Source organism: Typopeltis vanoorti, chromosome 10 (assembly GCF_054136105.1).
Source record: "Typopeltis vanoorti isolate ZY-2024b chromosome 10, IOZ_Tvanoo_1.0, whole genome shotgun sequence".
NCBI classification, from domain to species: Eukaryota; Metazoa; Arthropoda; class Arachnida; order Uropygi; family Thelyphonidae; genus Typopeltis; species Typopeltis vanoorti.
In genome coordinates this window covers 57222644-57238661 of record NC_143558.1, presented here as the reverse complement: position 1 = coordinate 57238661, position 16018 = coordinate 57222644, and the positions used below count along the sequence as shown (strand labels likewise).

Below are 16018 nucleotides of genomic sequence, written 5' to 3'. Positions count from 1 at the left end.
TTTTGTCCCACAATATAATGCGGTGCGGTGCGATACGATATCGGCTATCACATACGAGTAGCAATGCCATAGTCGATGTTGAATTAGCTGTTGCGCATTTGGTGTGCAAAATGTCAGACCTCAGAGACCTCCAAAAATGTATGAGCATTGAAGTGCGGCTTGCTGGAGCTGCCGTATCCAAAACGGCAGAAATCGTAGGTGTATCACGAGCCACAGTTTCGAAGATTATGATGAGGTATGGAAACGGACAAGGCGTTGTCTCTAATCGGTTCGATCACATTTTCCGCCTGCAACATCACTGGCACAGTTGGGACATATTTTGCAGGAAGAATTGTCCCGAATTCTATTATCTTATGTGCATGAGTTGTATCAGTCTATTCGACGTCGAATTCATGCCCGAGGTGGGCGCGCCTATAGCTTATTAATAAAAAAATTCTCAAAAAAAAAGTTATAGGTATTTCCATTATTTTGCTGACCCTCTGTATATTATAACATGTGTAGTATACAGACTTTTTGCTATCTATTATTATGACTTGTATTGTTCTAAATACTTGCTGGATCTATTGTATTATATTTTCATTTGTACTACTTATTCAGTATTAATAAAATGCCAGTTTTTCAAATTTCTTTTATAGCTGAAGCGTAATAATATTAATACATTGTTTCCCTAACAGCAAGAAGCAGCAGTATAAATTGGCCAAATACTGTGATGATATTCTTGGAGATATGGTTTTAAAAGAGCCTTTACCCACACATCCGGTAAGTTTTTTCTGGTAACAAGGTTGCCGTTTGTCTCCTAGCATACTGATTATATCAATAATCAAAATTTATTTTTTAAAGTGTTTTGAAGGTTTCGTTGTTGAAATTTTCTAGTCAACTTTATTTCCTATATATAATAATCATGAAATAACATCAGAAGTAATGGTACAAGAAATAAATAAGATAAATTAATTAAATTAATGAAATTAGCTTCGCAGATGACCTGACCTTTCTCCATTCAAAAATCTATTGTCTCCGTATACCAGACAAAGAAGGCGTTCTAAAGTCTAGAATAATAGCATGAAGGATAAAAAATAATAATATCCTAAATATGTGCTGCATTTAAGTTGACTTTCTTGAGATTAACAACCAAGGATATATAGTTCCCGAAAGCACATTTCTTTTTTTTTTTTTTTTTACATGGAAGGTCCTTAGGACTTTCTACCCGAGATCACTCGTTCATTGGATATTGACTCCGAGAAAAGTTCCTGCCAGTATTGACTGATAATTAAAATGTCGCCTTCGAAGATTGAAATTCATCTTCCCCTCTAAACGTATCAGCAAAGATCCGTGTGTCCGTAAGAGGATTTGACACACTCGCAAGTCATTTTGATCTTGTATGCCGAACGAAGATTACAAGGTAACACATCGTCATCTGAGATATTGTTCATGCGCGCACACAACATAGGGAACGTATAGTTTATACATTCTGTGTTGTATTGGACGTCGTCTCTGACAACGTCAGCTATCGATTAGCCTGTACGAGGTTTCACCCTTCGTTCATCCCCTTTTTATGCTCCTTAATAGTATCGGTGGTGAGAGGTGGTTTCGACTGCTTAGCTCCATTCTGTCTACACTGCGTGCCGCAATTACCAAGAAATTGTGCTAAATCCATGACGGAGACATTGACCTTCGTGTCCTATTCTGACTCCATGTTATTGTTAGCTTTCTAGTTATTGCAACTTTAACGAAAATTTCAAGTTTAAATGCATGCGATCAATTTCGCCTAATTAAATTCCTAAAATTATTTTAATGTAGTCATCCAAAATATCATAATGCAGTCAGTCTCAGGGAGGTGAATTTTATTCTTTTGATAGAGAAAATTATAAAAGATTTAGCTTGCTGTAATAATATAATGGGTTTTTCTTACTGAACTAAACCACATTCATTTACTTATACGATTTGCATTACTTATGTGCTGGAATTTTGTATTCTTTTACAGTATTTACCAATTATTTTATTTCATAAATTCAGGCCATCAAACAATTCTATTTGCAACGAGTTTAGCAAACATTGAAAGCCAATACTTATATGGATAATTTTGCTAAACGGAAGAAATTCAGTAAAAATTCGATTGTGACCGAATCACATTACGTCTAATATACTGTATAAGAAATCGATATCGTGAATGCTGATCTTTTGAAAGTAACAAATTGGTTCCAGTCAAATAAACTCAGTCCGAATGTCTCAAAAACTAAATATGTAAATTTTAACTTGCGAAATACAACTGGCAAAATGAACTTCACTGCACAATTAATTTTGCATGATTGGAATTGCAGGAACAAATTCAAATTGCAACTACGAGAAAATAGAAAAAGTCAGTGTAATAACTTACTTGGGATTAAAAATTGATAGTAATTTAAGCTGGAAACCGCATATCACCGATGTCGTAAATAAAGTAAGGATTATGTTAAACAGACTTTACTACCTAAACAGATTCTTAAATTTAAATATGCTAAAAATATTATATTCTGCCTGGATTCAAAGCACACTACAATATGGTATATTAAGTTGGGGAGGAATCTATCGCGCTACTCTGAAACCTTTAGTCTCGACTCAGAATAAAGTAATTAAAATCTTAACTAGAAACAAATATAAGGATACTGCAATGTGTAATAAATACACCATACTAAACATACTACCCATTAGACATGCGTCTATAGGGTACTATTATTCATAACACACAACGAATACGTAAATATCAAACAAGACACTTTCCTTAGTAGACATAAGGGCCTAAAATATTTAGTTCCAAAAGCAAATAAAGAAGCGATACACAAACATTATACTTATTTAGCGCCAAAAGTATTCAACACACTACTTTTAACAATAAGAAATGAAACTAACCCAAACAAATACAAAACTCTATTCAAAGATTATTTATTTTCCCACAGAAATGAGGAAGCTCTGTTCAAAATAATTGTATAAATTATTGGTTTTTAGCATATTTGTATTCGAAGATCCAGTCTTATGTGTAAAACGTAAAATTTAAATGCTATTTAACTGTTTTGTTTTATTTTGCTCCTAATTAATTATGCAACTTTCATCTGTATGATGAAATTTTATTTTATCTGCGATTTTATTATGTAATTATATTATAATCATATGTATATTATATGAATGTACATATATGTATATAATAAAAATGAATTGCATACATTTTTGTAACTTTATGCATATCGTAACCTGGATGAGCTGTTGCTCTTAGGTTACACATATGATTGTGAAAATTTTGTACTAGAACATGAAGGTTACAAAAAAAATAAGCAATGATACTGTTTAAAAAAAAAAAATCTCAAAGGGATATTTTTTCGTCGACGAGAATGACTCGTTGCCCAAATATAAGGATTTAGTATCGAATCCGCAATTCAAAGGACTGTGGGAGAAATTCATTCACGGTTGACTGTCTTATTTTAAATGAACGACGCCAACCGGTGTCATTCTTGAATTCAGCCGGTTCACACCAATTTTCAACTCTTCAAACGTTGAGTTAAATACTGTAGCTTGTAATTTCGCATGATTTTGGTATTCAGTATATTTCTAATTTAAGCAAAATTGAGATGGTGGTACAAATTTTAGTAAAGATCGTAAATACCATCAGAATCCTTCTAGACAGTATGGCAATGTTATATACATACAGCGGAACGGAGAAAAGAAACCTGTTTTGAAACACTGTTGTGAAACGCACCTAAAAATGCATTACATTTCTTATTGTATACCGTACTGCCTAGATTCTGCGTAAGAACTAAAATGTGAAGTTAGCTAACAGCATGACGCTCCAGCTTGCTTTCTCTGACTCTCACACACCTTCTATCGTTGTGAAAGAGTTAATGGAAGATTTAATCATACTTTGGCTGCGTTTTACGTTACATTTTTGTCTTTCCAGATGGGACCAGGAGCATTTCTTCCTAGTCCAAATGATCTGAAGAGGAAGATCCTAATTAAAAACAAACGTCTGAACCCTGAAGTCGAAAGGCGTAAGTAACTTATCTTAAAATAGTAATTCATTATCAATACTCTGTATGCTACTTAAAATATCATTTAATTTTCGCTTTAATCGGAAGTATGGCTATCCTTTCATATTCTATTATTTCATATTTAAAATATAAGGATCACTTGAAATCTTTACACGTACGCGTCTTTAACCGTCCTACCCTCACATACACACCCTTCCCTCAAGATGTGCTTGCTTCGATTTATGTAAAACTGGTGTCGTTAACGGCAGGATGCATACGCAACCGAGTGATGTGAAATGCTCTTTCACGCTCCCGTATGTATCCTACTACGTTAATCGTTTCTACGTGTACATTTGTGTTAGCATTCAAAGAGTTTTAGTTGCGTTATAACGCATTTCATGACTCATAACTTCACGTTGTTCAGCAATTATAAGAAATATCAATTTATAATTGCTAGCTGTCTAATTAGTTTATCAATTCATTCACTTTTCAGTGCTTGCAATATTTTGCTTCGATTGCGAGTCCATCATTTATTCTAGCGATTTATATCTCTGAAATCTTTTTGTTCTTTAAATTATTAGATAATTATGCAGTTCTGTAATGAACATCCAGATAACATTTTTAAGTAATACGCCGTAATTCGTGCACTATTTTCCCCTCTGATTCGGAATTAAGTTGTAGACTAAGAAATGACGTGCCCAAACGGAAAGAATTAATAAAGGGAGGAGGAGGGGGGGGGGGTAGTGATGCTCGCGTCTCCGAAAAGCAACAGCGTTTCGTGTACACAGTTTGTTGTGTACCATTTCACCTATGCAGGGGCGCGCTAGTAGTGTCCGGCGCCTGTGTGCAAAACTTTAGTTGGTGCCCCTATCCCCCCCCAATAAAAAAAATCACTTTAAAAAACTTTTTTTTTTTAAAGTATTTCCTCCTCTTTGGCGCCTTTACTATCCTAGCGCCTGTGTGCGTCGCACACATTGCACGTAAGGTCGGCGCGCCCCTGCTGTTTAAAGTAGCCCTAATAGTGAATTAGAACACAGTTTAGTAACTCGGAATCAATACAGACGAACGGGGGAAATAAAACAGATGGTTAAGTGCTATTGCGAAACTCGTTGTACCTGTAGCAAGAGAATAACTTTGAGTACCTTATGGAGGACGTTATTACAGAACAAAAAGTATTTATTATGGAATTACGAAATGCATCTTAACTACAAACGAGGAATTACACGTGATATCAAAGAATGGTTCATATTTAAGAATTACAACAGCAACGAAAATACGTGTTATGTCGAATGGGGAGGGACAATTGTATGCTGAAATCGACCTAGAATAAAGTCAGCTTGTAGTTATCTTTTTTTTTATTTATTTCATTTGTGGCAGTTTCGTGGAATCTGTTTTTTTTTTTTTTTTTTTTTCGAATTTATAGAGGAACTTGAATTATGGCGCAAAGGTCAACTGCAAAATGATGACGATGACGACGACGATGATACTGCCCCTAACCTTGGCATGAATAACAGTGAGGAAACTCCAACTGAAGGTAAGGCAGCTGACATTTTATGTAGTTTAGCATGGTGTAGTCTGTAGATTAAATAAAATTTATTGCTCTTGTGAATCACTAATTATTTTCATGCATTGAGTTTATCGGGAAATAGAATGTAGTTATTTAATATCCGTGATTAAAATGCAAGTCGGTAAGATGACAAGAAATTCATTAAAAAAAATTAATTGGGAGTTGTGGAAACTACAGAAGTTCTCCCTCATTGGAAGAGAAGTATTGAATGGTATAAATCATTTCTAATTACTTCCTATAGGTGTAATTATATAAGCTTAGTATAAAAGTTTGTATTACTTCTCCCTCATTGATCTGTGGGCTTAAAATAAACAGTTTAATGGAGAAATTAGAATATTTTTTAACACAGGCCTTACATTTTAAACGTGATACAAGGAAAAATTAATGCGTTAAATATCATAGACCAGGAATAAAGAGATCCATGGCACTTTCTATGTCATTTATTCATTCAGCCTAGCTGAAGCATGACATCTTTCAAATATTACGGTTTTTTTTTTTTTTTTCAGAGTACATGTTTTTAATTCGAAGCTCTTGGTGATCATGTGGCCTATTGTAGAAATGTTTAAAAGTTGTTTAAATTGCTGAGTTTAATTTTTTTAATTTTCATTTATGTATTTTGTAAGTAGTTGACTGTTAAAGTTCTAGCACAAATAGCAAGTTAAGAAGTGCTTAATTCCATATGACAGGAATCAATAATTGCATCAGGTGATATTCTATTTAAAAAAAAAAAAAAAAGTCCTCGCGTGCTTTCACAGATCAATAAAGGACAATGGCAAGTTGTTTGGTAATAGATAGGAAAGTAACCACACTTTTCTCCAATCAGAAATTCACCTACACGAAAGTTTTGCGAACTGGAACTAATCCAACATAGCACCACCTTATTTTTATAAAAAAATAAATAAATAAATAAAAATCTTACCGCAGTTATGATTGTACCTCTCACTAATCATCTTTTCTTACCAATCTTCATATACACTAACGTACCAAAAGTCATGAAACGTCTCCTTTAGTGTTTTTAGTATGAATCCCACCAAACAAAAGGTTGTAAGCGTGCAGAGTACATTCGTACCGTGGGACAGCTCGGGGGTAGAAAATCTGGAATCGTTGCTCTAGAAAGCAAACATGGAACAGCAATAATTGATTAGTAAGCTTCAATTTATGGAGCAATTCCGTAATTCTCAATCTTAGTTTAAATTACTAGAAGAAAATGTTGAAATGTTTTTAAAAATCCCATCTATCATATGTTAATTGCTGAATAAACGTTAAACAGTTCCAGTACTTGTATTTTTGTTTTTTCTCAGACCAATATTAAAAGACGAGTCTGCTCAAGTAAAAAAGTAAATATTTTAATTTAGAACACATTAAATTTGTTCTTGAATTTAGAGAAAACACGCCAGTTTCGAAGAAAAACTAATAAGTACTAATTAAAATTGACGTATCTTTCATAAAACGATTATTAAAATAATAAAAATACTTAATATCCCCATTGCGAGTTAGTTCCATTTGCCCTCCTCATGCAGGAATCTAAACTATAGGATTCAGATAATCCATTATTTTAATGGCTAATATAGTATACCTTCGTTTAGGAGTGCCCCTTTTTTACAATTCCATTGGCTCTTTACTCAAAATTCTAGGCATTACTGAAGTGTTATAAAAACTAATACATGGGGGGGGGGATCCCAAAGAAAGAGAATTTGATCCCGTCTGCTTATTTGTGTATTACTAATAGTAGAGGTAGCTAAGCTAGGATTTCATTTTGAGAGAAAAAGGGCCAGACTGCCTTTTGGCACTATTGGAGGTAACCAGGTTATCCTTTCCCCTCCCATTGATGATGGTCTGGAAATAGGTGTTTAAAGCACCGGTTGAAGACTGCTTGGAATGTTTGAGTACTATATGGTTTGTGGAATGAGTAGAAGGAATGAAGTATACCATAGTCAGCAAAATAGGATTAGGAGTAGATCATTTATGTATAGGAGAATAAAGTGATGCAAGAGGTGATGGAACAGAACCCTTCTGAAGCAATCTGCATTGGTGAAGATGCACGAAGAGATGGAGCCACGCAGTGAAGGACCAGAAAGAAACTCGGCCACCTATGATAGAAACGGTAATTTACCGACCAATCCTCGATATTAGAAAAAATCAAATATTCTGGAAATTTCAAACCAACAACACGTTTACCCAAACCTTTCCATGTGTCCAGTCGTGGGTGATGTAGGCTAAGATATTAGAAAATACTTTCTTTTTTGCGAAATTGAGTGCGAGTCATTTGGAATTACGGAAGAAGCAACTAAGGCTGTGAGACCAGTATATTATCTGTTCTTCCAGTCGGTTTGCCTGCTTTGAGATGAAAAACTCGATTTTCAGGAGGGGGGGGGGGGATTCCGTGTGAGAATGACTAATTCATTCAAATGAAAGGAGAAAAAATTAAAGGTCCTTCGCGTCCTAGATGGGGTTTGAACTCGGGTCTTCACTAAACTGACACCCAAATCTACTGCATCTACTCCTGAATAGTCAATCCTACATAATTAAACAAATTGAGGTGCGGATACTTTTAACAACATCAAAAACTTCGCTCGAATATGCTTGCGCTAATACGGAACGAATGCATAATGCAGAAGATCACTTTAAAGGTAATTAACTCTTCAGGTGTGTAAGTATCGCTTTAGTTTTTATATCTTTTAGTCTGGATAGTGTTTGATGTGCATGCACTCCTTGTCATTTCCTACCTCAGTTTAATAATCATATCACTATGATGACTTCATGGCGTAGTGGTGTGTTCACGTGTCAGCTGGTTGGAAAGATCAGGATTGAAATTCATGTGTGATGTGAGGAATTTTCTAGGCCTTTTTTTCTAGTAATCAGTTTTAAATAGAGATGGATTTTTCTCTCATCTGGGGAAAATCCAGCCTCTTCTATTCTTGATTTTTCTCTTTAATAAAGTTAATAGCATAAAGTGTAGTAAAAAAAAAAAATTCTTTTAGGCTTTTATTAAAAAAATAAAGTATACATATCGAGTGTATTTTTTCTAAAGAATCTGATATTTAATAAATTGAATATTTTTAGTATTTTATTATATTTAGAAATACTAAATATACTAAGCTATCAAATTCGCAAACCAGTTTGTTAAGAAGAACATGCAAAAATAAGTCGCATAAGTTATCAATATTTTTCCGTAGTACCGACCCGTGGGGGGGGGGGGTCTGACATTACTCATTCACCTCATGATAAGTAACTAACATGTTCTTGACTGCATTTCAACTGAAATTTAAACTTCGTATTCAACATGATTATTTCTTTAAAAGTAACTGTTTTATGCGAAATTTCGATCCTTAATATCACAAACTGTTCAATGTACTGTCTTTTGAACAGGAAATTATGCATTGATTTTAAATGTGAAAGTACTTGCTTGGAATTGTTAAGTGGTATATTAGTGAAGGCGTGGGGAAATATCAACAATTTATATCGGGGACAGCCCGATATAAAATAAATTCATTATACATGAGTACACATATTTATAAAGTACTGTTGAAATTTCTTATTCTTAAAATTAGAAATAAACAATGTTTTACATTTTTTGTGCTTAAACAAATATAATAATTCTGAAACCAGTTTATAAACTACGGATATCCGATATTTAAATTTAGAAAGGGAAAAAAAGTCTAACACCGTTAAGATTTCTAAGATCGGTTGACTTAGACCGTGTTATATCTGCTTTTAAATTAGATATGTGTTCAAGTAAGTAATATACCAAATTAAGTGCTCATAGGTAAGCCAGGAAATTTATACTATCGTCATTCTTTTTTAAAATTTAGCTACAATCTTGATGGTAAAAAAAAAAGTTATCAGAATTGTGGCATAAATCACTGAATTTTGAATTCCTTTATTTATTCCGGAATTGAGCAGTCGGATTTCATTTGACCATTTGTGTGAACCTTGAGAAATTTATTTCACTTTGAAAATAACAATGTCCATAACATCCTTAAATGAAAAATAGCACAGCCACTTGGTGAATTACGTAGTAAAAATCCCATTGGTATTTTAGTGCTAACTTTTAACTTTCTCGCGAATTAGCTCAATATAATTGCCTTAAAATATTTTGCCACCATCTCTCGTTATTCTCTTCAGTTTTACCGAATCCAGATTCTTGCCAATGATAGTGACTTTCAAACTTCATAAATCAGAGTGTTCTTTATAAACAACAAGATGCAACCAATTCCACAAATGAATATCAACTAAGCAGTTGTTCACGCTATCAATTATTATGCAATCGTAAATGGATTAAAATAATGATATCAAGTAAATTGTTTTGTCCGTAACTTAAGTTGTTCTAATAAACTTGTACCTGGCTCTTCCGTTTGTTTTATACAGTTTACTTGTAATATTGATGCTTGGAATTTTTTTATCTATACTTGTTCAGTCCTAGCTAATAATTTGCTTAGGGGAAAAAACTAAATCCGTAAAAGCCGTCTAGTTTTTGTAATTATTACTGCCATCTGAATAATCAACATGCATACCTGATTTATTAAGAATTCTTTGTTTGTTAAAGATGTTTTGTTGATCGATCAGACGGAGTGCTGATTTTTATTTTTCTCTTAGCAAAATCAGTGAAAGAATCAATTTGTCCTTTTTATACTTGCATCCTAATAGCGAATTGTATCATTCTTCCTTAACATAAACGTTTATGACAGATAAGATAAGCTAAGTACACCTTTTACCCTCAATTAATGTTTGCTATTTCTAGTAGTGTTTTAAAAAAAACTCTGCCGTTATCACTAGCTTTCCATTGATTCGATTTCATGGTTCAATAATGCATTAGGACTCGCAGATAATTTACTTCTTTACACCGGGCGACGTTCAATTACTTCTTATCTGGTATCTGCCGTATGTATAGCACATGAATCGTCGTAGAAATAAATTTTAGTCACTAAATATTTGGTAATTAAGTTTCATGCGCGTTTTTTTTTTTTTTTTCTCTCAAATAACATCAATTCAATGAACACCTCCAACGAATTTTTTTTAAATCATATTCAGAATTCCTTTACTTGATATACCAATAGGTTGGTAGATTTGTAAGTTATGAAACATCCCACGCAGGCAGTAATTTAGGGACGCATTTCACAAGTCATATAAAATAGAAAAGGTCGCGAGTTGCCGACAGCCGATTTGTATTGTGTGTGTAGGGAGGGGGGGGGGGGTTGAGAGAGAGAGAGAGATCGTCGTTATTTCTATCCTTTCGTTTGATGTTGAAATAGTTTTTGCAAAGAATTTAATTATTTTACAATAATTTAAAATTGAATCTTTATTTTTTTTATTTAATTTATTTGCAAATTATCCAGCTAGAATTCAAAAATAGTCTTATTAGCTTCAGTTTATTTTGATTTAAAATAGATGAAATACAGTGAACGAAATCATGTTATTTATTTTTGAAATTATACAACAGAATTTCATCTAAATTTCGTTTGAGACAGGATTAATTAATTTCACTTTTTCATTACGTAATCTGCTTAGACTATATAAATTGTGTGTAAACGTTATGAACGGTTTGCTTCCTGAGTTGATTTTCGATGCGTTTAGTAGTGAAGTAAACGAAATAATGCTCTGTTAAGTTGTTTTGGTTATAAATCCGATTCGAAATATATAAGCAATACTTGTCTTATCATTTATTACTTCAGTATCTATTCTAATATATTAATTCGATTGCGGATTCAGATTATCTGTAATCGCGCCTCTTCTCATTTTCGCCTTGCTAACTTGCCGTGGTTTTTAACAAAATAATGACAATGATAATTTAGGTTTGAGTTTAGAGAATTGGGTTTTAATTAATTTAGTATAACCTGCATTTCAGTTGATGGGTGTGATATTTTAGCATTTTTATTTCGTTTTACATTTAAAAAATAATAAAGAAAGCTAGTTAGAAATCCCTTCGGACTACTGCAGTATGGAAAATCTATTTTGTTTTTCAAAAATAAGGAACTTGAACCATCTTTCTGGTTGTGAAAATGTTCACTGTATAGGTAATTTGTTCAACACAAACTTTCTCCATCTGTGCTTGTGCAAGTGTTATTTGGACTGACTTGTCATGTTAATCATTTCATCAAAGAGTGATGTAATGTCGGTTGCTTCCACATCTGTGTTGTTGCTACCAACAATAAAATATAACGTAAACAGAATTAACTGTGATTATGAATGCGATGAATTCAAAAAAGCGAGATTTATCTCTCCTATAATTATCCAAAACTAGCTAACTCAACCTCAATTGAAAAGGCCTAGAAAAGTTACTCACGTCGTTCTCGATAGGATCTGGCAATCCAAATCTTTCGACCCAGCAACCCTGCATCATTTAACTGCGCCACGGAGACATCATATTTTTGAAATTTTTTGTGAAAAAAAAGTTCGTATTCATATCATCTTTTTTCTTTGCAGATAAAAAGGTAAGAAGAAATGCAGTTAATCCGGTTTTTGATGATGCACTCCCAACAGACAACTTTTCTCAAAATTGCAGACTGGAGCATTATTTTTTCACTCAATGAATACTGTATGTGTCCTAATTTACTGATAGTCAATAGATAGTTATCAAAAGCTATACGATCTGTATTATAAGGCAATTGCGCAGGCGTGTGTTTGTGTGTGGCAATATTTATCAATGATCTAGAAAGTTAGTTCCACGAAACACCGCAATATGTGATGATGATGATGATATTAACTTACTTTTGGTATATCATAACTTCATGAAATTTTGGACTATACAAATACTTCGGGATAGAAAAAAATGAGCAAGAATTTTAAAATTACATTCTTTTTGGTTCTGTCATTAGCCAGTACCTTTTTTTAAACGTAGAACAGACTGCCTTCTATTTACGTAGACATAGCAGATAAGTAACTCCTGAAAGTACTAGGCGATAAAGAATATGCATTACTTTCTGACTTCGGTAACCACCCACTTTGCTTACTGCTCGACATGATCAAAAGCTTGTTTGAACATAAGAGCAAAATTTGAATTTTTTTTCCTCTCTCTAAACGTCACTTTTTTACTATATTACGTCTCCAATAAGCATCATTATAGGAAGACTCGCAAGTTTTATTTCCGAACAATGTCATCTATTAACGATCACTTTGGATACATGATATTAGTACAAGGGGCTTTCAGTGCATGGACACGCGAAACTGATGTGCTTGATTCCCTGAAGAGAAAGGGCGAAACTCTCTTAGCCCTACCTAGCTTTTAGAAACCAGTGGGTACTAGACTCCACCATTAACCATCAGCGATGGCTGAGCTCGTAACTACCAATGATTTTTCACAGCATGGGTGTCAGGATACGATAGACAAATCCAATACTATCTCATATTGCTAAACAACTCGTACATTGTCTGAAATAGTGTTAATTGCAGGACTGAAAACCCGAGTTTCGGAAGGAAATCTTATCTTCCTTTGCCAAATATCGGCTAACTCGGTAACCGGCTGAAAAAAGATCCTTTAACGGTCCTCTTTCTCCTAGCGTTATAATCATATAGAGCGTTGTATATGAATAAAACGTTCATTTTCAGAGCTTGATTTGCAATTTCATTATATTCATTCGAAAGTTTAATCCAAAAATTCGTAACTTGTATTCCTTTATGTAGGATCAGTCGAAATTCAGTATGTATTAATTTTTCTGTATAAGTGCATCTACATCTCACAGAATTCCGAAATATGTTGCATCTACACCTTCCAGTTAAATGCCGAGATCATTCGGATTTCTTTCTTATAATCACCGACGAAAGATTGTAACCGTGGGTAGGCTAAGTGTTTTTAATTATTTTATTCTATATTTTTCACATAATTTATAAATCCTTTCTCTGGAACATTTGCAAGCCCCAGCAAGTAGGGCAATAATCTTTCACCGAGCAATGAATTTCATCGCCCACCTAAAAACATTCACAAAACACCCATGCCCACCACGGGATCGAACACTCAGCCAATTGGTTGGAGAGTAGGTATGTTAACCACTCTGCCAACCAGGCTGGTAGATGTGCAATTCAGGTATGTGCCATCTTCCCTATCATGTTACTTAATTTTCTGCTGTGTAAACGAACAGTCAATAAGATGCTGTGAACCTTTTCCATGAGAGAGTCTAACTTCCGTATGAAACTGTTTTATCCATAAGCTCCATATAACTACAGAAATTATTCAGAATTTGAGTAGTCCTCCGTTTTATAGATTTTTTTTTTTTTTTGTTTTTTGAATGCTTTATTTCTTTAGTCCTAGTTCTCACTCAGTGCGTTTTATTGTAACTGCATGTTAAATAAGGCAATTTACAGCTATTATTATTAACAAACCTCGCGAAAAGACAAAACGACTAACAAATATTCAATATAGCTGTATCGTATACACACACTGCTTGGAAAGAAGTCAACGGACACCATAGTATGAGGAACAAATAACCATGACGCCCACCTCAAGATGTAAGACCTCCTTTCACTGCGATAACTGCAGCAGGCCTATGGGGTACTTTCGACAAGCGTACAATAGCGATCAATGGGAATTTTGGACCATTCTTCCTTATAGGCTCGTAATGTGGTCCTAGACTGCTGTGGGGCGGACATCCTTTGACCTCACTCGACGCTCCAGTTCAACAGGGTTAAGATCAGGGCTCTGGGGGGGGGCCAGTCAAGTGTGGTGGCCTTCACGTCCACAAACCACGCAGTTACATCAACTGCATTATGACACTGTCTCTCTCTGCAAGAGAATGCATCATGTGCCATTTCTACGGAACTGACCAAATTCGGAACCATTGCATTGTCCAGAATGTTCTGATACCTCCTGACGTTCATTGTTCGTGACACCACAAACACAGGTCCGAGACCAAACCAGGAAAAACAGGACCATACCATCACACTGCCACCTCTGCACACTCTGTTAACCGGGCATCCGCCACACCAACACCCGTCTGTCTGCTCGGTACAGGGTGTAGCGTGATTCGTCGCTCCATAACACAGCTTTAACTTCCACTGTACACGCTCTTTACGTCACTGAAAACTGATGTATGTTGGTTTGGGTAATGTGGGGCTTGCATATTGCTGTCCTGCTAATGGTAACTCAAGTTGTGAGCGTCAGTTCTGAATGTTTTTGTGCAGATTCAAGTTCCAGTCGATGCCCGGAACTCCGCATTCAATGTGTCGGCCAACGAATGGCGGTTTTTTATATCATCCCTCGTAGCACCCTACAGTCACGTTCGGTGAGTGTAGTAGGTCGTTCAATGTAGCACTTGCAGTTGACTTCCTGTGCTTCCATCTCATTATGGTGTCACTGATTGTTGACCTGTAATGGCCTCATTTGTCAACAATTTGTCGAACAGAGAGGTCTACAACATGACATCCTATCATAACGCCTCTTTCAAACTCCTTCAGTTCCCGTCTCGCAGCCATTTCACCCGGACTCAGTTGTATTGACTTCGGAGCATCATATTCCTCCAATTTATGCAGACTACAAACACGACTCGTTACATGGCACAATGAACCTTGCCTATGATGGTTGACTTCTTTTCAAGCAGTGTATATGTTTCACCGTACACTTGATATTTCTCCGGACGCAGTAGTATCATCAGTGCGTATACAAATTAATAAATGAATTAACAAATTAAATATGTATATAGCAAGAAAACTGCCGTGAAGGATTCGCATTTATGCAACTTTGCTTGGAATGTAAGAATTTAGTTTGATGCACTTACAAATTGTAGACAATTTTTCAATATATTTAAAAAATAATAATAATAATAATCCAGCCAAGAGAGTATTGCCATTTCAATTAGCATGCAGTACTGTGTTCCAGGGAAAGATTAGAGAATAAACAACAGAATGATTTGAACTAATTAGAAGAGGGAATGAAAGTGAGCTCTCAGTCTCATGGATTGAAATAATTATTATTGCCAGCGAAGAAGTTGAACGAAGGAAGAAATGTAATATAGGATGTAAATACAGTGATTGTTAGTGTATGAAAGAAAGGATAGATGATATGAAATAATATACACAAACCATATTTGGTTATCTGATGTTCTAGATAACCAAATTTGGTTATCTAGAACAAGCAGATAGCTTCTTTTGTTTCTATATTTCTCAAATGTTCGAAGCAAAATATGTATAATTGCACAAGCCAGCGACGGAAAAGTTGTCTGAGAAGTAATAATTGATTCTTATAGATTTTTAGGTGCTGAGTTTAGAAAAAATAGAAAAAAATTCCATCACCCACCAATTTTACCCAATTTCTAATTTTATCGTTTTATTTAGTAGTATTTGGATTTAAATTCAATCATTGGTATTTATTTTTATTCTCCTCTATTTACAGCTAATTAGTTGTATAAGTGTTTTTTTGAAGGTGCCTTTTTATGGTAAATAAATTTCCACGAAACTTCTCATTCTTAAGATAGGAGAGGAAAGGAGGAATGCAGATAAAAGTGCAGGTGGCTGCTTTGAATCTGAT

General features: G+C 34.6%; 1 protein-coding gene across 1 annotated transcript in view; it reads left to right on the top strand.

Moving 5' to 3' along the window:
• Window positions 1-16018, top strand: part of norpA (no receptor potential A) — a 160693-nt gene that overhangs the window by 78005 nt on the left and 66670 nt on the right. The window contains exons 15-17 of the mRNA XM_090399628.1: window positions 675-759; window positions 3926-4016; window positions 5419-5529. Of these exons, the coding sequence (XP_090255754.1) occupies window positions 675-759; window positions 3926-4016; window positions 5419-5529 (287 nt within the window). The remainder of the gene's footprint in view (window positions 1-674; window positions 760-3925; window positions 4017-5418; window positions 5530-16018) is intronic.